The 22,296-nt window shown below is 36.4% G+C and overlaps 1 protein-coding gene across 2 annotated transcripts in view; it reads left to right on the top strand.

Moving 5' to 3' along the window:
- atg16l1 (ATG16 autophagy related 16-like 1 (S. cerevisiae)) overlaps nucleotides 1–20,737 on the top strand; it is a 72,667-nt gene extending 51,930 nt beyond the window's left edge. For both annotated transcript variants that reach the window (XM_039762676.1, XM_039762684.1), the window contains 7 exons: nucleotides 793–864; nucleotides 1,786–1,906; nucleotides 4,081–4,186; nucleotides 9,605–9,754; nucleotides 10,734–10,781; nucleotides 15,120–15,221; nucleotides 18,062–20,737. In XM_039762676.1, coding sequence (XP_039618610.1) covers nucleotides 793–864; nucleotides 1,786–1,906; nucleotides 4,081–4,186; nucleotides 9,605–9,754; nucleotides 10,734–10,781; nucleotides 15,120–15,221; nucleotides 18,062–18,155 — 693 coding nt within the window. In that variant the 3' untranslated portion in view covers nucleotides 18,156–20,737. The remainder of the gene's footprint in view (nucleotides 1–792; nucleotides 865–1,785; nucleotides 1,907–4,080; nucleotides 4,187–9,604; nucleotides 9,755–10,733; nucleotides 10,782–15,119; nucleotides 15,222–18,061) is intronic.
- Nucleotides 20,738–22,296: the final 1,559 nt, after the last annotated feature.

The raw sequence follows: 22,296 nt of genomic DNA, 5'->3' as shown, positions 1-22,296 counted from the left end.
TTACAAGCAAAATGTTATACAGCATATAGGTACAGTTATACTATAGCAAAGTGTAAAATAGCAGCGATTCCTGATTCTTTCCATGACACAATAGTGGCAACATTTTATAGCTTTACATAGGGGACCAAAAATTCTCCAACTGGCACTGAGAAACTTTATACTCAGAGTCCTAATTTCAGTCTCATGCTTGCTGGTAGGTCATCCATCCATCCATCCATTATCCAACCCGCTACATCCTATATACAGGGTCACTGGGGTCTGCTGGAGCCAATCCCAGCCAACACGGGGCACAAGGTAGGAAACAAACCCCAGGCAGGGTGCGCACATACACACACACACACACACACACACACACACACACACCAAGCGCACACTAGGGACAATTTAGAATTGCCATTTCCTAATGCACTATAATATCTAAGAAAAGAAAAACTGATAGAGAGAAGACATACAGGTTATGATGTTCTGCAGCAGAACATAAAATTATGATGAAAACTGAGATACCTGTGTATCTTGTTTGTGAAGTAAAAGCAGCGATAGTTGTTTTTGATATATTCCAACTCATGTTAGCTATATAAAATGTTAGTTTTGTCCCTCATTAAAACTGAGTTTGACACCCTTGCCTTAGAGGTTACATTGCTGGAAAATGCATTTTGCATCTGAAGGTTTTTTTTTAATAAAACAATTTCTACCTACAGTGTAATTATGTTAAATGTTACACAGTTTAAGCATGCAGTACCATAAGCTCTTATAGACAATCATCCTTTCAAAATCTTTTAATTTTTGTCTTAGGGCACCCACTTACTTGCTGCCTCAAATGACTTTGCTAGCAGGATATGGACAGTTGATGACTACCGATTACGGGTATGCATTTCATATGCCATTTAATGTTTTTGCTTTTTAAATGTAATCTTTTTTTTTTTTTAAACTGTTTAATATGTATGATCCTGTTTGGTGTTTTATACAGTAAGGATTTGTAATGCATTTAGATTTTTTTTTTGTCATAGTTATAAACCATATTTTATTTTGTGTGTGTGTGTATATGCGTGCATGTGTAAAATAGTAATGATGTGCAAGCAACACAAATAATACATCTCATTAAAAGAGTAAAATGAGTTAATAGGCAGTTTCCTAGTGATAAAACTACCCAGTCATTACAAATAATAATTCATAATACACAATGTCCCTGCAAGCTTCTTTTGCCCTTGTTGTTCTGCTTACAGTAAATGTCCCATCATTTTGTGAAAAAGTTGCTGTTCCTCGTGAAAAGTGTGCTTTAGGCGCTGCTTCAATCCATCACATTTAGTTCTGTTATGTATCCTCAATCTAAGCCATACTGTGTGGAAATAGAAGGTATGAAATGAAACAATTTGCTAAATGTTTAAATTAGCTTTGCTTCACTGCTTCTGACATTTTGCTTTCAAAACATTCCATTTTTGTACTTCATGACTTTATTATAAAATACATTTGTAATGTCCAATAGCCCAACCTTCTGCTGTCTTTAAGGTCCTTTAGAGCTGAAAGTCCTTCACCATCAACTCAGCAGGTGTTGGTTTTTTTTAGAGCATAATTACATGGCAAAAAAACCTGGTGTGACGTGATATAAAAGGAAGATCATAATCCTCAGAGTTTTTTGGTTTTGCAGTAATAGTTACTACAACTGTTAATGTAAAATTGTTTTTCCCCTGGACCTGCTCCAGTAAACTGTGCTCTACTTGTACAAAGCAGTCTGTGGTAGTCAAATAGTTGTTTACTTGTTTGTTTGTTTCTGTTCTCTTCCATTAGCATACGCTTACTGGACACAGTGGGAAGGTTCTCTCTGCTCGCTTCTTGCTGGACAATGCCCGTATTGTGTCTGGCAGCCATGATCGAACTCTTAAACTGTGGGATCTTCGCAGCAAAGTCTGTAAGCATTTATTTAACAGCAGTCTAGGATGAAATCAGTTACTTTTAATGGCAAGCACTAGGAATACTGTTCCCGATGTCCAAGATTTTGTCTTGAGTTTCCTCCCAGTGCACCCAGTTCTATTTATTTGTTATATGTAATTTACAAGAGCAAAGCATAAAGTAACAGCTGAAAATGTCAATGTGAATACCTTTTTCCTTTATTTGATTTAGTGTTGTATTTTTATATTTCCAGTGTAAAACTCTCAAAGGGATACTCTAGTCAGCTAAACTTCAGTAGAATTGATAGACTGTCATTCTTCTCTATGACGTGTTGTGTAATTCCTGAGATTTTGTTCACTTTTAAGGAACATTCACTCCCATTACTTAAATTGTTGTAGTGTCTGAAATACTTGAAATACCTTCTAGTTCTATAACTGTTTATTTTGAAAAGCTTTGGATAATCATCTTCAGTGCAATTTCATCATTCATCAGATGTTGAACATAAAATAATGTGTACTCAGAGACACAATCATGCCCTTTGCAGAGTATTTCTCTGAATTTCAGAATCCCTTTTATTTGTTAGTACCTAATGTACAGGACTTTGACTTGGAAGCTTTGGAGACACTTATAACAGAAAATAACATCACATACAAATAGCATAAAATATTCAACATATATTGTAATTGGTTGGAGAGTACTGCAAAGATCACTCAGTGTTTCCATTTTCTTACCACTTGCCAATGAAGTAATAATTTAAGAATGAGAAATACAATTTAACGCATTTTCCGTGTAAAATTAGCAAGATGTTCAGCTGCACATTCATGTTTTTGTGTGTATGTGCACATTCTGTCTTTTCTTAGAATAGCTAAATGCAGATAGGTGAAGTTTTAAAGAATGCATTTTTTGAGATTTTGCAGCTTTGATTGCTGGCAGTGAGGATTAATTCCAGTAGATCTTTTCTTGAGAGAGTATCTAGTTTTAGAACAGTAACAACAATGTGTCTTTAAAATAACATTTAATTATTCCAATAAGTTGCATATTTAAATAAAATGTGAGTACTAAGCACAGTTCAAAGCAGTTAGTACTACTTCAGTATATATGTATAGGTAAGGTTCATTTGTTATTCCAAATTGGCTCCTGTGCCAGGGTGGGTGTATGTGAGGGTGGACTTGCAGTTTCCTACCTTGTGCCTAGTGCTGCCCCCAATGGCCACTGCATCCATGGCTTTATATTTGATTAAATGGGTTTAAGTATGTTGAATCCCAAGTACAGAGCGCTTATGTGCAGCATGATAATAAAATTTCAAGAACAGTATAATCTAACTCTGGACCCATTCTAGTGTCTCGCCTTGGAAATGAAGAAAGATTCATCCTATCCTTGAAGTATCCATAACACAGATTCATACTTGTTTTATTGAAAATATATACAGCCCCTAAACTGTAATGCTAACTGATTAAGTGGTTCATCCAATCTTTTAACTGAACCCATTTAAGCCATAGCTTTTTCAGAAGCAATTTTAGCATTTTTGGCTTCTTTAAAGCAGTTTACAGTGGTCTGTAAAATGGTAGGTTTTTTTTTTTTTTTTAAATATTATGTAACCTGTCTTTGGATGAATAATTTAGACTACACACATCCCTGTACTTCCTGGTGGAAGCCAAACCAAATAGTTTTTTCTGTCTCCAAGCTCATTACAAAACATTAAAGGAACACTTTTTGCCAAAAAATCAATTGTGTACACTCATTAGTAGATAAATGCAGTGAAATTCAATGGATGACTCATCAGATCTGCAGTACTAAGAGAAAAGGAGAATATATAGTTTGAAATATTAATGATGAAGTGTTTCATGTTAATGTAGGGAAGATTCCCCATTTATAAAACAGACCTTCAACTGAGTGTCTTTTTTACTTTATGGCATAACAACAAAGTACATTTTTGTGGAGTTAGGAGGAAAACCTTATGAAAAGCAAACACCAACAATTTGTAAATGAAAGAGAAATACAGTTTTTACTTATTAGTTTTAAAGCAGTGTTGGAGAAAGTATTTTAAAATCTTGGTAAAATTGGATCATGATCTGTGTGAGTCATTCATTCAGTTCTCACAGACATTGCATATCATCTACTTGAGGTATACATTCTTTAAATGCTTTACATGGAAATAAAACCAACAAAAACCCTTTTTCCTTTTAAATCCAGGTATAAAGACCGTGTTTGCTGGATCCAGCTGCAATGATATAGTTTGCACAGAGCAGTGTGTGATGAGTGGCCACTTTGATAAGAAAATCCGTTACTGGGATATCAGGTGAGACACAGCAAACTTCAACAACAAAAATGGACTTGCTTTGATATGAAGATATAGTCAGTGTTGTATATCCTCACCTCAGACATATGACCAGAAAAATGTTGCACAGCTAACTACTGTGTCTCTGCTTTCTTCTACCCTGTCTTAGTCGTCTTGTAAATCAATGCAAGACTTGCAGTCATTGAATGTGCTCCATAACCACCCCCTTCTCTGCCCTGAACTATCAACTGATGAGTAGAATGTCAGCAGTAGCATCTTGTGCCAGTGTTACTATCTAATACTGCATGTGTGCTGTACTCCCACACTTTTTTTTTTTTTTTTTTAAAATGTATATAGTTTTTACATGATAAGCAAACTGTTAACACATTGGATATGCTGTTCAGCAACTTTTCATAAGCCAGTAGCCCCTGGATGCAGGTGAAGGAACAGTCCGAGATGATTCTGGTGACATTCATATCTGCGAATTAATAACTCTTGAACAAAATTCTAAAATTAAATGGGTATTGGATTTTGCAGGCTAATAGGATGTAAGGTTGCATTGCTTGCATTTTCCAGTAAATGTGTCAAGGAAAGTTCTTAATTTTTATAATACACTTGTTAGGCCTTGTTTGAAATATTTTGTATGCAGTTTTGATCTACATATTACTGAAGGGCCAAAGTAGTACTAGAAGAATTCTGCAATGGAAATACTGGGTTACTTCTAGTACTTGAAGATATCAGCTATCAGGAGAGCTTGAGAGATTTCAGTATTCATTATTTTTTTTACTACAATTGAAGAGTAATTAATATTGAGATGATACAGATTTTTAGAGCAAGTCAGAAGTTAAAGGGACCTGAAAGGGTAGACCACTCACTGGATTTTTGTTGTAAAACTTACTTAAGAGAGTTTCATTTAAATATGGGATAGTTAACAAATATTCCAGTTAATAGTTGTAGTTCAGGAACCCTCTTACATATTTTATTGAAGTGCCTAAGAATTGACAAGCTATGTTTGACTTGATTGCCTCTAGATATGTTCCTAAAAACTACATCTTTTCACTCAAGAAGCACATACTTTTCAAGTACAAATTAGCCAAGAAAGCCAAAGGTTTTTCAGCTTTGCAGTCCAGATAGAGCAATTTCAGTTCAATATATTCCTACTGCAGCTGGCAGCTTAGATTGTACAGACTGCAAAAATTTTCTTATATGGATAGTCTGCTATATATGCCGACTTTATTAGCATCATGACAGGTTAATTTGGGAGTTGAAATAGCCCAGCCACAAAATATTAAACATGTAGAATCCTAACATCCCATTGCATAACAATTATCCAATTTGATGTGTAGGTAGGTTTCTTACGTAGTTACACACCAGCTCAGACATGCATATGCTTTTTGACCTGCTTACTTTAATTCCACATTTTACAAAAGTAAATTTCTGCACCTGCTACAGTAAAAAAAAATCTATCGGCACTTAATTGGCATTGGCTTTTAAAGTGAATGCTTGAAGATTGTTTTTGATACATTTATTTTACCTTTTTACACTCTTGAGAGAAGCATTAAGGGCTAGCCCGCTTATTTTTTAAATTTCAAAATTTCCACGAATAGAACACTTGAGTAAAACAAGTACAATTAATAATCAAATCTGAGTACAGCAAAAATTAAAACACCAGGCATCAAATTGAAACTTGGACTTAAACAAATGTGATTTACTAAATATTCACACTTAAAATTGAAGAGGTCATTAATAGGTTCTATAAAACTACTGTAACGGCCGACCCCTTACCCGGCCGGCAGCTACACCTCCAAGACCTGTGGCCTGGATTAATTGCTGAGGTTAAATCTAATCAAGTCGCACCTTTAACAAATTAAACCTTTCCCCCACAATCGACGGTGTAAATAAGCACAAAAGAAAAGCAGATATATAAACTTAAACTGATAAATTGTGTTAAATGAAACAGAAAAGCTAAACAAATTATAAATATCCCTCCACCAAAACAACACCATGACAAATCCCTATATGAATATAACAACCCCTCCCTTGCCCTTGTAACATATAACAAACAACACAAATATCAAAAAAGAATGAATGAAGCACGGAAATGAACGGTCGTGAACTTGAGTCCGAGTAACAATTGTCCTGAAAGCAGATGACTGGTTAACCGATATATGGAGTGTTTGTAATTCTCGGAACAAAATGGAACAGCCTCACCGTGTATCCTCGCGATGGTGGAAAATGATCCGACCCCGGGGTCTCTCGTGATGAGGGTGTTGGAGTGAGTCCGGCGGAATGAAAGACAAACTGGATGGAAATGTGCGATGTGGAATACAGCAGGTTCGTGGTCGTAAAATGAATGTCTCCTTCTCTCTCTCCTCCTTTTCCTTGTTTCTCTTCGTTCCCTCTTGATTGTTTTTATATTCCTGTGACGAATGTAATTGATTAATTGAAAACCGGTGTTTTCCAGGTTTGGGGCTGCGATCTCCTTCCATCATCCGTCCCCCTTTACGGGGACGGTATTCACTGACACACACAAACAGTAAATGGGACGATGGAAACAAGACGCACATGGTACGAACACAAACAACACTATTACTAATATGTAGCCCCGCTACACTACCAAAATTCACCTTTGTGTTTTCATTTATTCCAGGATAGAGCACTGTATCAAAGTGCTACCCTACCAAGATTAGTATTTACTGTAGGAACGGAACCTCTGAGAAAAGCCAACTTTGAAAATGTGTCCAAGTTCTAGTTCTTCAAATGAGAAATAAAATGACATGTTGACTTTATTTAGAAGAGCTATGTAAAAAACAAAAACCAATGCAGCTTTTTCTTTACAGTTGGAGAAGGCCATCCTACATTGTAAGAAGTGTGGTGTGTAGTGCTCGCCTGTTATCATCTAATTGCAAAATGATAAACAACATCTAGAGGCTTTACTAAGGAATTGGACACATGTATGTATGTATGCAGGCATGTATGTAACATCATTATAATCAAGGATTGAAAGAAAGGTTGCCTGCAGTAGTCTAAATCAAGGACAATAAAAAAATAAAATAAAAATAAGCCTCAATTTTAATTTCTCAGTCCGAGCTGTTACATGATTTTTAAAATACATTTTATCATTGGGCAGATAACAAGATATTAATCCATCCATTATCCAACCTGCTATACCCTAACTACAGGGTCACGGGGGGTCTGCTGGAGCCAATCCCAGCCAACACAGGGCTCAAGACAGGAAACAAACCCAGAGCAGGGCGCCAGCCCACCGCAGGGCAAACGCGCACACACACACACACACACACACCAAGCACACACTAGGGACAATTTAGAATCGCCAATGTACTTAACCTACATGTCTTTGGACTGTGGGAGGAAACCGGAGTACCCAGAGGAAACCCACGCAGACATGGAGAGAACATGCAAACTCCACAGATATTTATATTCAAAAAAAATATTTTTCACTACAGCTTCTGTCAAGAGTAAATATCATCGAGTTAAACTGATTAAATGATCTTGAGTAAGCAGCATACAGTTGTGCTTGAAAGTTTGTGAACCCTTTAGAATTTCTATATTTCTGCATAAATATTACCTTAAACATCATCAGATTTTCACTCAAGTCCTAAAAGTAGATAAAGAGAAACCAGGTAAACGATTGAGCCAAAAATATTATGCTTGGTCATTTATTTATTGAGGAAAATGATTGAATATTACATATTTGTGAGTGGCAAATGTATGTGAACCTTTGCTTTCAGTATCTGGTGTAATTGTAGCAATAAGTGCAACTAAACATTGCCTGTAACTTTTGATCATTCCTGCACACCGGCCTGGAGGAATTTTAGCCCATTCCTCCGTACAGAACAGCTTCAACTCTGGGATGTTGGTGTGTTTCCTCACATTAACTGCTTGCTTCAGGACTTTGACTTGGCCATTCCAAAACATTAACTTTATTCTTCTTTAACCATTCTTTGGTAGAACGACTTGTGTGCTTAGGGTCGTTGTCTTGCTGCATGACCCATCTTCTGTTGAGATTCAGTTCATGGACAGATGTCCTGACATTTTCCTTTAGAATTCTCTGATATAATTCAGAATTCATTGTTCTATCAATGAAGACAAGCTGTCCTGGACCAGATGCAGCAAAACAGGCCCAAACCATGATACTACCACCACCATGTTTTACAGATGGGATAAGGTTCTTATGCTGGAATGCAGTGTTTTCATTTCTCCAAACATAACTCTTTTCATTTAAACCAAAAAGTTCTATTTTGGTCTCATCCGTCCACAAAACATTCTTCCAATAGCCTTTGGTTTGTCCACGTGATTTTTAACTGCAGACAAGCAGTAATGGTTTTTTTTTGGAGAGCAGTGGCTTTCTCCTTGCTACCCTGCCATGCACACCATTGTTGTTCAGTGTTCTACTGATGGTGGACTCATGAACATGAACATTAACCAATGTGAGAGAGGCCTTCAGTTGCTTAGAAGTTACTCTGAGGTCCTTTGTAACCTCGCCGACTATTACACGCCTTGCTCTTGGAGTGATCTTTGTTGGTCGACCACTCCTAGGGAGGGTAATAGTGGTCTTGAATTTCCTCCATTTGTACACAATCTGTCTGACTGTGGATTGGTGGAGTCCAAACTCTTTAGAGATGGTTTTGTAACCTTTTCCAGCCTGATGAAGTCCTCGGAAATCTCCTTTGTTCGTGCCATGATACACTTCCATAAACATGTGTTGTGAAGAGCAGACTTTGATAGATCCCTGTTCTTTAAATAACACAGGGTGCCCACTCACACCTGATTGTCATCCCATTGATTGAAAACACCGGTCTCTAATTTCACCTTCAAACTAACTGCTAATCCTAGTGGTTCGTATACTTTTGCCACTCACAAATATGTAATATTTGACCATTTTTCTCAATAAATAAATGACCAAGTATAACATTTTTGTCTCATTTGTTTAACTGGTTTCTCTTTATCTACTTTTAGGACTTGAATGAATATCTGATGATGTTTCTGGTCGTATTTATGCAGAAATATAGAAAATTCTAAAGGATTCACAAACTTTCAAGTACAACTATATATTTTAAATGTTTGTTTAGCACAGGTTTTAAATTAAGGAGCTCTGTTTGAAGACTTTTTATCCTTGTTTAGATCAAGTTGTATGTGCTCTGTGGATAAGCTTGTTGACTCGGCAATGGAGTGAAACAAATTGCATAAAGATGGACGCTGTCAAGAGTACTAGATTGGACACAGTCTCATTTATGTATATAGAGAACAGTATTGGGCCCAGAATTAACCCTAGTTAAACTCCCTTGGATACAGTACAGAAACCTGTTCACAAGTTACCCTTTCTTTACATACCAAGAGCAGTGAAAGGTGTTATGAAAACAAAAAAAGGTGTGTGTAAAAATCTTATTTACTGTGGTTTTTTTTTTTTGGTGACAGGTCAGAATGCATTGTACGGGAGCTGGAGCTGCTTGGCAGGGTCACATCACTTGACTTGAATCCAGATAGGACAGAGCTACTTACCTGTTCTAGGGATGATCTGTTAAAAATTATTGACCTGCGGATGAACACCGTGAAGCAAACATTCACGTAAGAGTGAAGTTTTGTGTGATTATTTGTGGAGAGCTAAATTGGTGTTTTTTTACTGTTGCAGTAAATCAAGCACTAGCATATTGGGAAAACTGGGACAGTACAGTAAAATTTACTGTCCTGCATGAGAGTGGAAAAGAAATCAAACATAATATTGAAGTACTTGCATTTTGCACATTGAATTTCTGTTTGCTGTCCAGTAAATTGCGATTATGTTGCATTTTATTCATTAAAGGTATTTTGCTAAGGTGTGCTTAAGTGTTTACTGATTTTAAAATATGGTCAATTCTAGAAAAATCTTGTGCAAGGAATGTCACTTATACCTACATTTCACATAAAAAATGATGCAGGTATGGGAACTTAATTAATTTTAGGATTATTAATTGATATATATATTGATTGTAGTCTCCTTCATGTTACATTTTTTCTGAAAAAAAAACACGAAAAAAGCGTTGCATTTTTTGGCTTCAGAAATAACATTTATTAAATCTGATTTTTCTACTCTAAAATGTGAAAAACACAAGTACAAAGTTAGAAGTGTAGAAAGTATAAATAGTACTAATAATAATAATAATAAAGAATTAACATAATGCTAATATCATTTATACTGTCAAAGGGTGGAGTGGTGGCTCTGAGGCTAAGGATCTATTTTGGTATCCTGAAGGTTGCTGGTTTGAATCCCTGTCACTGCCAAAAGAGATCCTACTCTGCTGGTCCCTTGAGCAAGGCCATTAACCTTTAATTGCTCCAGGGGCGCTGTACAATGGCTGACCCTGCACTCTGACCCCAAGTGGTATGCTAAAAAACCAAGTGATATCCTTCAGGATTAATAGTTTAAAAAAAAAAAAAAAGTGGTGGTTGCATAGTATATCATGAACCACAGTAAAATACACAATCCAACAGCACTGTCGAGACAATAGTAGCATGATTCCCTGTGGATTTTCTTTCCAGACTGATGATTTTATTTCTGCTTTTGCAGTGTTCAAGGTTTCAAATGTGGCTCTGACTGGACAAGAGTGACATTTAGGTAATTATAACTTTTGGAATTGTTTCCTGAATCAGTTTTAGACCTTTGTTTTTTTAAAAAAGCTTTTTATAAAAAAAAAAAAAAAAAGGTTTTAAATGTAGTCCTAATGATAATACAGTGGAAAACCACAAAATACCCTGTACTCACTGAAAATGGTAGAATTAACACTAGAATCCTTGACACTTACGAAAAAAGTAATAATTCCAGGCCACCTTAAATTTCTTCGCACCTCCTCATCGGCGTCTTTATCTTATAAATGTGTCACTCGGCACTGGCAGCAGGCAGCCTGATAACTCATCCCCCCACCAAAGCAGCTAAAGTCTCTTTATCTAGTAGTGAGGTGTTTGGAATTGTATAGGGTAAATAATACATTTCATGTAGGTTCTATGTCTACAATGATCTGGGTAAATGTAGGATGATGGGAATTACGAGGCAAGAAATGTAGAACACATTACTAAAACAGAATTTTTTTTATCTTATTGTAATAATGACAAAATGCTGATGTTAAAATAACCAAAGAAAAAAAAATTTCAATTTGCATGTTGCTGTCAATGTATTGCACATGTACTTTGTCTCCAAATCTGCTGCAATCCAAAACTTAATGTAAACTTTGTCAGGCTTGGTTGAGATGTATTTCAAGAAAGGGCAATGAACCTCGGTGTGAAGATGAGTGAGCAAGCTGCCTACTGCCAATGCTGATGGACACGTTTGGAAGACAGATGCTGATGTGGAGGTGCAAAGGAATTTAAGGTGGCCCAGAACTACAACTTTTTCGTAGGCTTCAGGGATTCTAGTGTTAAAACAAATGCAGGGCAAGTGACGCTTTTCCATTCTTTTCTATAATGCTGCATGTAACGAGAGAACTTTTATGTGAATACTATCTAAAATGTATCATTTTCTCAACAGGTGATGTTCAAAATGTTTCTGCACTTTTTTTTTTAAACTCTTATTAAGAATTTCAAAAATAATTGCATGACTTTTCTACATAGTCACCTTCGTTTGCGATACAATTTTCCCAGCGTCGTACCAATTTTTGAATGGCATCAGAAAAAAAAGGTTTTTGGTTGAGCATGTAGCCACTGATGCACCACTGCTTTCACATCATCGTTGCTGTAGCTGGAGGTCCGGTGTGTTCTGCATTCGTCACACTAGTATGGCCATTTTCAAACATTTCAATCCACTTGTAGACAACTCTGAGAGAAGTTTATCCCCATACTGAACACACATGCGGAGATGAATTTGTGATCCCGGCACACCTTCTGCCCATAAAAGGCGTATGTCCGAATGCTGTTCCTCTTTGTTGCAAAGTTTTGCATCCATCTTTACCATAGGGTGACAACTCTTATACCAGCGCTTCCCGATTCATTTTACCCTCGCACCCCCTGTGACGGGTGAGGCCGATTTCGCACCCCCTTGGTTTGAGAAGAAGTATGAAAAAATATGAGTTTAACGCAGAAAAACAGATCACCAATTGAAGCTTTATGAATAATGGATACTTTATTCTCCATCAATAATTGTTTTGGTAAAGCCATACTTGGTATAATCCTCCTTCCATTTTCAAATTTTTTCGCGACTAGCCATGATTAAATGAACGGTAAAAAAGTAAGAGCGAAGAGATGGTGACTTATTGAGGCAGGCAGGCGAGAGCACAATATCACATGGGCTCGATGTAGTGCGCGTCAAGTTGATCTAAAATGTGCAGTCAGATTCGAAAAAATATATCTTCAAGTTCTATTTGGATATAAGTAGGTTCTGTTTAGTCGACAGAAATATCTTTGGTAGGAATGTAAGTTGAATTTAATCATTGCATAAATTTCTATGGTGAAGAAAAATTTATGCAATGATTAAATTTAACTTTCATTCCTACCAAAGATATTTCTGCCGACTAAATAAAACTTACAGGTGCCGGTCGTAAAATTAGAATATCATGAGAAAGTTGATTTATTTCAGTAATTCCATTCAAAAAGTGAAACTTGTATGTTAGATTCATTCATTACACACAGACTGATGTATTTCAAATGTTTATTTCTTTTAATTTTGATGATAACTGACAACTAATGAAAGTCCCAAATTTAGTATCTGGGAAAATTAGAATATAAATTTAAGACCAATGCAAAAAAAGGAGTTTTAGAAATGTTGGCCAACTGAAAGGTATGAACATGAAAAGTATGAGCATGTACAGCACTCAATATTTAGTTGGTGCTCCTTTGGCCTGGATTACTGCAGCAATGCGGCGTGGCATGGAGTCGATCAGTCTGTGGCACTGCTCAGGTGTTATGAGAGCCCATGTTGCTCTGATAGTGGCCTTCAGCTCTTCTGAATTGTTGGGTATGGTGTATTGCATCTTCCTCTTCACAGTACCCCATAGATTGTCTATGGGGTTATGGTCAGGCGAGTTTGTTGGCCAATCAAGAACAGGGATACCGTGGTCCTTAAACCAGGTACTGGTAGTTTTGGCACTTTGTGCAGGTGCCAGGTCCTGTTGGAAAATGAAATCTGCATCTCCATAAAGTTTGTCAGCAGCAGGAAGCATGAGGTGCTCTAAAACTTCCTGGTAGACAGCTGCGTTGACCATGGACCTCAGAAAACACAATGGACCAACACCAGCAGATGACATGGCACCCCAAACCATCACTGACTGTGGAAACTTTACCCTGGACCTCAAACCATGTGGATTCTGTACCTCTCCTCTCTTCCTCCAGACTCTGGGACCTTGATTTCCAAAGAAAATGCAACATTTACTTTCATCAGAGAACATACTGTAACTTTGGACAACACAGCAGCAGTCCAGTCGAGATGCTTCTGACGCTGTCTCTTGTTCAAGAGTGGCTTGACACAAGGAATGCGACAGCTGAAACCCATGTCTTGCATACGTCTGTGCGTGGTGGTTCTTGACGCACTGACTCCAGCTGCAGTCCACTCTTTGTGAATCTCCCCCACAGTTTTGAATGGGTTTTGTTTCACAATCCTCTCCAGGGTGTAGTTATCCCTATTGTTTGTACACTTTTTTCTACCACATCTTGTCCTTCCCTTCGCCTCTCTATTAATGTGCTTGGACACAGAGCTCTGTGAACAGCCAGCCTCTTTAGCAATGACCTTTTGTGTCTTGCCCTCCTTGTGCAAGGTGTCAATGGTCGTCTTTTGGACAACTGTCAAGTCAGCAGTCTTCCCCATGATTATGTAGCCTACAGAACTAGACTGAGAGACCATTTAAAGGCTTTTGCAGGTGTTTTGAGTTAATTAGCTGATTAGAGTGTGGCACTAGGTGTCTTCAATATTGAACCTTTTCACAATATTCTAATTTTCCGAGATACTGAATTTGGGACTTTCATTAATTGTCAGTTATAATCTGAAAAAGAAAATTAAAAGAAATAAACATTTGAAATACATCAGTCTGTGTGTAATGAATAAATCTAATATACAAGTTTCACTTTTTGAATGGAATTAGTGAAATAAATCAACTTTGTCATGATATTCTAATTTTATGACCGGCACCTGTATATTTAAAATTTTAAATAGAACTTGAACAGATACGGTAGTTCATAATACCCACGCAGCAGCAAGTGCGCGTAAGAGCGGAAGTCATCCATTTTAACAAGCAGCTTATTGCACTGATATGAAATAGCCTGCCCATTTAATTATTTAGGAATGGATAGATAAATTAAGATTTTGTACAAATAAAGTTTTTCATGGCGGCACGGTGGCGCAGTGGTAGGGCTGCTGCCTCGCAGTTAGGAGACCCGAGTTCGCTTCCCAGGTCCTCCCTGCGTGGAGTTTGCATGTTCTCCCTGTGTCGGTGTGGGTTTCCTCCGGGCGCTCCGGTTTCCTCCCACAGTCCAAAGACATGCCGGTTAGGTGGACTGGTGATTCTAAATTGGCCTTGGTGTGCGGGTGTGTTTGTGTGTCCTGCGGTGGGTTGGCACCCTGCCCAGGATTGGTTCCTGCCTTGTGCCCTGTGTTGGCTGGGATTGGCTCCAGCAGACCCCCGTGACCTTGTGATCGGTTTTCATTTTTCTTCCTCGATGGATTCTGGCACCCCCAATCGGGAAGCGCTGTCTTGGGATTAATAAAGTATCTATCTATCTATCTTATACTAAACTGCAAGGGCAGCCACCTGGCCAGACAGAACTAGTCACGTGACACTCTCGGACACGACCAATTACTACTCCTACAGCCTTCACCGTTTCCAATGAAAATGTAAAAATGCGGAAACTTTTTGAACGTCCCTCATATGTCCTGCACACTAACATTCTTTAAAAAAGAAAATTTAACATGATTTTTCAATTTGGAATGCTAATTGTGTGCCTCTTTTCATTGGCTTTCATGTTCTTCCTCCAGCCCTGATGGTGGTTATGTAGCAGCAGGTTCTGCTGATGGGACGTTGTATGTATGGAATGTTCTGACAGGAAAAGTGGAGAAGGTATTAGGAAAACACCACAGGTAATGCATTTGAAATATACAGATAAGCAGATAAAATACTTGAATTGAAATACCTACTTGGTTTTTTTTTGTCTATTTAACTGTGATTTTGCTATGTCAGAGTCTGGTATTTTTAAAATGCGGCCAAAATATTAGATGTGGCTGTCCAAGTTAAGTACACAATTCAGTAAGGCCCCTAAGTCTTATTTCCTGACCTTTTTCTGTGGAAGGGTATTCCTGACCATTTAGATGTACAGTATATCAAAGTAGCTGAACCACATTTCTTTTAAGAAACGAATAGTACTATTTATTGATTACCATGAGCATTATACATATGATAATGGCTTATATCTCCACATAAAAGAAGGAAATCAAGATTGATGTGTCAGGTCTAACAAAGAGGAGGCTTGCTCACCTGTTAGTTTAGATGTATTTGCAGGTTTTCTTTACTTACAACAGATGTGTTTTTAGTTTCTCTTTTGGAGTTTGTGTGATTTCAATATGCTCCCCTCTTGCTGAAATGCACAACTCTAGGTAAAAGTTGGTTAAACTACTATAAGGCAGCCCAGGGCTGGTTGTCTCCAATTAAATTAAAAATGTATAAAAGCTAGAAGTTTACCTGACACTGTTGTTCATGAAAAAGCAGGTCCAGTTTACTAACTGATTAATGTTAATGCTGTACATTACTGTCCTCATTGTACACTTGCTGGCCTAATTCTTTGGCTAGAAAGAACCGGCAGCTACACCAGAGAGTAGATAGCATCCTTTTCCAGCTTGCTTCAAGTACTTTAATGGATATTTATATGTAACTGCATTTGTGGTATTTAAACAAATAAATTAATACAATAAATACACAACTAGAAATGGAATACATATATATGAACATAACTAATTTATTTCATGTCAAACTCGAACATTACATAGTACTGTATTCAGTAAGAGCAATGTTAAACATCAGTTCCTTAACTTTTCCTATTGTTTAATCAAACCAGTAGGTGGCACTATTTACCACTATTTACACTATTTGCTTACATATTACATAAAGAAACGTAGTGGGAGTTGGTACTGGTGTTGCATTGTGGATAAAACTAGGTACAGCATAATGGCCAGGCATTTGTTTACAAAAAAAAAAAAAACTGTTTAATACGGCAAAAATCAACATTTTAACATCTTGGAGCAAAGTACAGTGTATCATTCCTTAAAGGTCAACAGTGCACAAATTTAACAATATGTTCATTCGTAAACAGCACACATAGCCATAATAGCGCTTTTGTATATTTGCACCGGAAATTAATATAAGTTGCATTATTAGCTGAGATATTAAGCTACATTGAATACTGCAAAAAATAAAACCACTTTGTCAGTAACGCACAACACACAGTAACAAAAGGTAACCGCAAACTATAACTTGAAAAACGCAAACAAGCAGGCAGAGACTGTCAGCATGTTGCAATTCAGGAACAAAACGCTGTTCATGCGCAATAGTCTTGTGGGGTGTGTCTAGGTTAAGCATAAAGCAGGGAATTACTTTTACTATACAGAACCTTTAAGGATGATGTCCAGTGCTGTATGTTTTTGCATGTCATTCATTATTCTGGGTTTGACTGAAAATAAATTGAATTGGACTTCACACTAGTTAAACCAGTTTTGGAGCAACAAACTTTTTGCATCTCTGTTAGTCTTCCTCCACTCCAGTGAAGACCTAGTGTGCCCCTAAAAGCCTAAGAAACAGTACAATAACCAGTTTTTTCAATATTAAAAGTTGAAATTTTGCATGTCTCTTAATTTTTATTTGATATACTTCAGTAGCAAAACCATCCCAATCTCATACTTAATATTGTATTTGAATGAAATATGAAAGCCAGAGGTGTGAATGCATCCATTTTTGTTGTTCATATCATTCGAGTAGGGCACGTGTGGGCAAAGTCGATCCAGGAGGGCCGTAGTGGCTGCAGGTTTTTGTTCCAACCCAGTTGCTTAATTAAAAAACTATCCTTGCCAATAATTTAATTTTATGACTTGTTAGTGCTTTAACTCTGCCATGTCAAGTCATTCTCATATCCTAGATTTTCTTCCCCTTTCTAAGGATATCATCCAAATAATTTGAAATCTAAAACAGATAAGTAATTGTCAGTGCTTCTCTTTTTTTTCTTCACTTTTCTTCTAAGTATTTAATGAAACCCAATAATGCATGATAAATACACACAGCTGTAAATGGAAACAAGCTAAATGGAGAAATGCTGGTTTCTTTTGCCATTTGTATTTTATTGCTAATAGGGAGCAATTAAAAACTAAGAATACAGCTGTTTAAGACCAAAATAAATCTTAACGAGCGAAACACCTAAAATGAAGCAGAAGTGTTACTTGAGCAATACATGCTTCTTATTAAGCAACTGGGTTGGAACAAAAACCTGCAGCCACTGCGGCACCTCCAGTAATGACTTTGCCCACCCCTGGAGTAGGGGATGGGATGTTGTGTTTTAATCAAAGTTAGAATTTTATTGCATTCTAAAACTGCAGCAAGTACAGTATATAATTAAGTATGTTTTTTAAGGAGTTCATTTACAAATTTTCATGGTTAATTTGCATTATAGTTTAAACTATATAATGTTATTGAACGCACCATTAAATTTGACATAGGAAATTGCCGCATTGCAATGCCCGATGAAGACTGACATGTTCCGTTACGTCAGTCCTTGATGACAAGTAAGATATTCTATGTAGGTGTGTATACAGTTTAGATCAGAAATGGTTAACAGATTAAAGGTGAATTTCTTCTCTTGAACCTGTCAAAATCAGATGTACACTCTTTTTTACCACGTGGTCAACTTAAACTAACTTCTTTTCTTTGTCCATTTCAGCTCATGTGTCAATGCTGTAGCCTGGTCTCCATCAGGGGCGTACGTAGTCAGTGTGGAAAAGGGTAATAAAGCAGTACTGTGGTCAGATCTTTAACTGTGGCCAAGTCACTTCCAAAAACTGTTTGAAATTGAGCAACATTGTATACAGCAACCAGGTTTACAAAGGATAAAAGATGAAGTTGCTCCCCTGCATGCACTTTGATAGCCTTAAAGATATGGGGACTGCCTGCTTTACTCCCTAGAAAATATCCTTGAAGGATCTCCTCTCCCAGCAAGCTGCTGACTATGGAAATCTTTCCAATGTTTATATATAAATATATATAATTTTTTTTTTTTAATTTTCAGAAGATAATATAATTTGAGAATGAGTGGTGTAATGTTTTGAATGGGTACTGCGTTGACAATAGTTGTGCGTGCGTGCGTAAAAAAATCCGAGAGGCAGGAACTCTGTGTGTTTAGCAAAATGTCTAGGTGGTCTTGAATGAGTGGAAATTGTTAAATGGTTAGCTATAAAGTGCAATAAAGAGAGGTCATCTTCATATAACTTGAATAATTTCAGACTTATCACTACAATAATGACCCCTCCTGTCTTTTTCAGACATTCAGTAAGTTTTTATCCTGTCTAGTCCCACTCTGAGAAATTAAGTATTCAGTTCTTTATTTAAAAGATTATGTTTCATAAGCAGTGTCATTTACAGCTTTGGGAGAGATTTTGGCCATAACTGGTCAAAGTGTATGTTTTAATTCATTTGTTAAATTCAAAAAACTAGTCCCAAGGGTCCACTGTGGTTGCTGACTATCACTCCATCTAATTTGTTAAATAGAGAGCAATGCAAGGCATTAACCTATTGGGTTAGACATGATGTTCCTGCTCTGTCAGATTTTAACCAGTGTTTATTTTTACCCCTGAGAGGAAGTGAAATACATGGACTGCTCAACTTTGCCTGTTAAGGTGTGTGGTGGTGTTTATTTTTTATTCAGACAGGGTTTTAAAATTTTTCTTTTATAATGTAGGATACATTAAGATTAAAGATCTTCCAAAGTAACTATTCCATTGCAGGTTACCTTGTTGTGTGCATGTCATTGTTAGGTACCCTGTGGTTAGCAGTTAGTATGCTCAATCATAACTTGTAAATGAAGTAAAGGGGATAGGGATCAGTGAGTTGACCCCTGTCCATTAGAAATATAGCTGTTTGAAAAAAATAAAGTCAAAAATATTGAAGATTGCCAACAGAGTGATTAGATCAAGCAGTTTAGTACTGAATCAAGACAATTAACAGAGACTGGCATCTAATAAATCCATTGATTTGGATGCACACAAGCAGCCACAGTAGGTCCTTGGAGAAGCTTTAAGAATCACTATCGTTAGTAAACGTAAATGGGCACAGCCTTTTTATTATAGACATTAATTACACTTACACATTTTAATAAATTGTCCTTTTTCAGACTCAAAATAATGAAAGGAAATATAATATGGAATTTATTGAAGCTTATGCTCACTTTCTAACGAGCCCTATTAAGGTGATGGTTACACTTTAGTTCACATTTATGGACTTTGAGTAATTGGAAAGAGATTTTCATAGTTAAACCATTTGAAAAGTTGAAATTGGACTATTTCTATCCAAAGCTTAGAAGAGCACTTGTTTGAGGATTTGAAAATAGTAATTGTTTTTTTACAAAACTGGATAAAATTATAAAAATGATCAAGAAACAGAAGTTTAATGAGTTGAATTGCAAACAACATTTGAAACTCTTAGAAGAATCTATTTGAAAACTTGAGATAACAGAAATGTTACATATTTAGTTGAACAGAATTTCACAATGCAATGTGAATTACCTAGCAATAATTTTCAAGGCAGAGCCGCCAAATGGAAATTCCTTCTTTGAACTCATTGTAAACATTGATAAGCTGAAAGCTTGAGTAGTTTGGACTTTGGAATCATAAATTTCAATATTGTATCAGAACTGAAAAATGTATATTTAACAAAAAAGTGTTTAAAGAAAAACGTCCAGTATTTTCAAGCTAGGACAATCCTGTAATATACAGGAAGTAATTCCAAAAGCAAGAACAGAATTGCATTTTTTAAAAGAGAATGTATGAAAGCTGCTACTTCTGTCAAATGTGTTACAAAGTGCTAATGAACCAGATGCCTATTTTGTTTTTTTTTTTTTATATTTAGATGGGGTTTTTTTTGTTTGTTTTTTAATAATTATTTTGAGTCTGTAAAAATGTGTCATTGAAATGTGCAGATTTCATGTTAAAATTCACTAAAATGTCACTCTTTACCAGTGGTTGAGTGTACTCAACACTAGGCTGCCTCTCCCCTTATGTTCAGTGCTGCTGGGATAGACTCTTGCCTTTGCACCCTGAAACTGGAACATACCAGTTTTAAAAATGAATGGATGTTAGAATTGTACTGTATACAGGTAGAGTTAGCAGCTTTTCTAATGGAGAATCATTAAAGTCAATGCTTTGACTGCGAATGTATAAACCTTTATACACAAGTGTATAATCGCAGAAAAGGTTTGTGTGACCATAACTGAATTCTTCACATACAATTTCAATTCATGTGTAACTGTTTCAAACCTGTCACAACCCTGCTGTAGTTCACCCATAGAAATCTATAATTTGCTGTTCAGTTAAATGGATTAAACATCTTTTAGCTACTTTTGTTAGAAAATCAAGCCTTGTGATTTGTATTTGGTTGGGGGGAGTCTGTCACAATCTTAAATGATGGTGTTTCCACAAATAAAATCACAAAATACACCAGTATTTTAAGTTTTGTGTACTAAGTGCAAACTAAAACACAACTTAAATATTCTTCTTAGTGCTTTATACGACCTTGTTAAGAGTGCGAGATGGAAGGTTGCATGTTCTCCATTAAGCAGTCAGTTGCTTAAATATTACATAAACGTGGTGGGAGTTGGTACTGGTGTTGCATTGTGGATAAAACTAGGTTTAGCTGTCTTGCCTCTCTGTCACTGTGTAACAACAAAGTATAATATGTACATATGTGTATATTTTAATTTGTTTTTTATATAAAAATTGATGTAATAAATAAAATATTTCAAAAAAATACTTTTTTTCCCCAAGGTGTTAACATTTGTTTTCAGTGTTGAGATTTTCCAAATTGCTCACTTCTGTGTAACAAATTAAATACCATTTCAAAACAAGCTACATTGAGCTTTCACAGCTAATATAATAGATTGAACGGAGTTCAAGTTTGAAGTATCCTGTTTTGGACTTAAGTTTGTTTTTTTCCCCTGTCCTGAACACTGTAAATCTGGGCAAAAGGTGGGAGAAGTGAATTTGCTATTCACAGAAATGCGCAGTCTGCTTATAACTCATTTATCTTTTGTGTCTTTTTGAAAAATGTAGTTTTTTGTTCTTCCACCCAATTTTAAACCATATGTATTCCACTTGTTTGATAGTTAGCTGATAGTATCTAGCTATTGTTAAAAGGATATCACATTTTTCATAATGGTCTATTTCTTCTGTAGCATTCATCAGAATATACTATTAACTGAAAGGTTTGTGTGAGTGTTCCATACATTCTCTTTTGCAAAGTTGGTTTTTTTTAAATAAAAAACACCAAGCCTTTGCTACCCCAAGGCATTATATTCTTTAATATGTATTCTTTTGTTTCAGGTAAATGGTTCTCTTTTAATACACTCCGTTCTTGCCTTGTGGCACTGCATTCCCATAGACAAGAAATGCCAAACTCCCCATGGGCCATATCTGGTCCTTGACCCTTTTGTAAATTACCTACCTCAGCAAAATTCAAACCATTTTACACACATTTCATAAAGATGCCCTTTAACATTTGTTTCATATATTAGTTGTAGCTACATATTTAATCAGATTACATGTACACCAGACATTAAATACTGTATGTAGGTCTCCAGTGTCCACTTGCATTTATTTGTGCAGCTCAGCACACCCTTTTAACTAACCTGTAATTACAATGGACATTGACTGTTTATAATGACCCAAGTAGAAAAGTGAAAATAAGGTGAATACCTTGCTGCTGTAAAGAATTTTAATGTTTGAGCAGGATGCTAATGATGTCTCTGTCTCAAGAAGGAGACATATAGCTGCCACAGAATACTGTTAAATATTGTTTAATATTTCACAGTTAAAGTATTGGCTACTAAGGCAATATGAGCAGTTCAGCCAAATACGGGTTCCTGATTGATTTAGTTCAACCAGTTGATGTAGTTCACCAGTAATAATG

The sequence above is a fragment of the Polypterus senegalus genome, chromosome 1, assembly GCF_016835505.1.
Source record: "Polypterus senegalus isolate Bchr_013 chromosome 1, ASM1683550v1, whole genome shotgun sequence".
In the NCBI taxonomy this organism is placed as follows: Eukaryota; Metazoa; Chordata; class Cladistia; order Polypteriformes; family Polypteridae; genus Polypterus; species Polypterus senegalus.
This window is presented reverse-complemented; position numbering and strand designations above follow the sequence as displayed.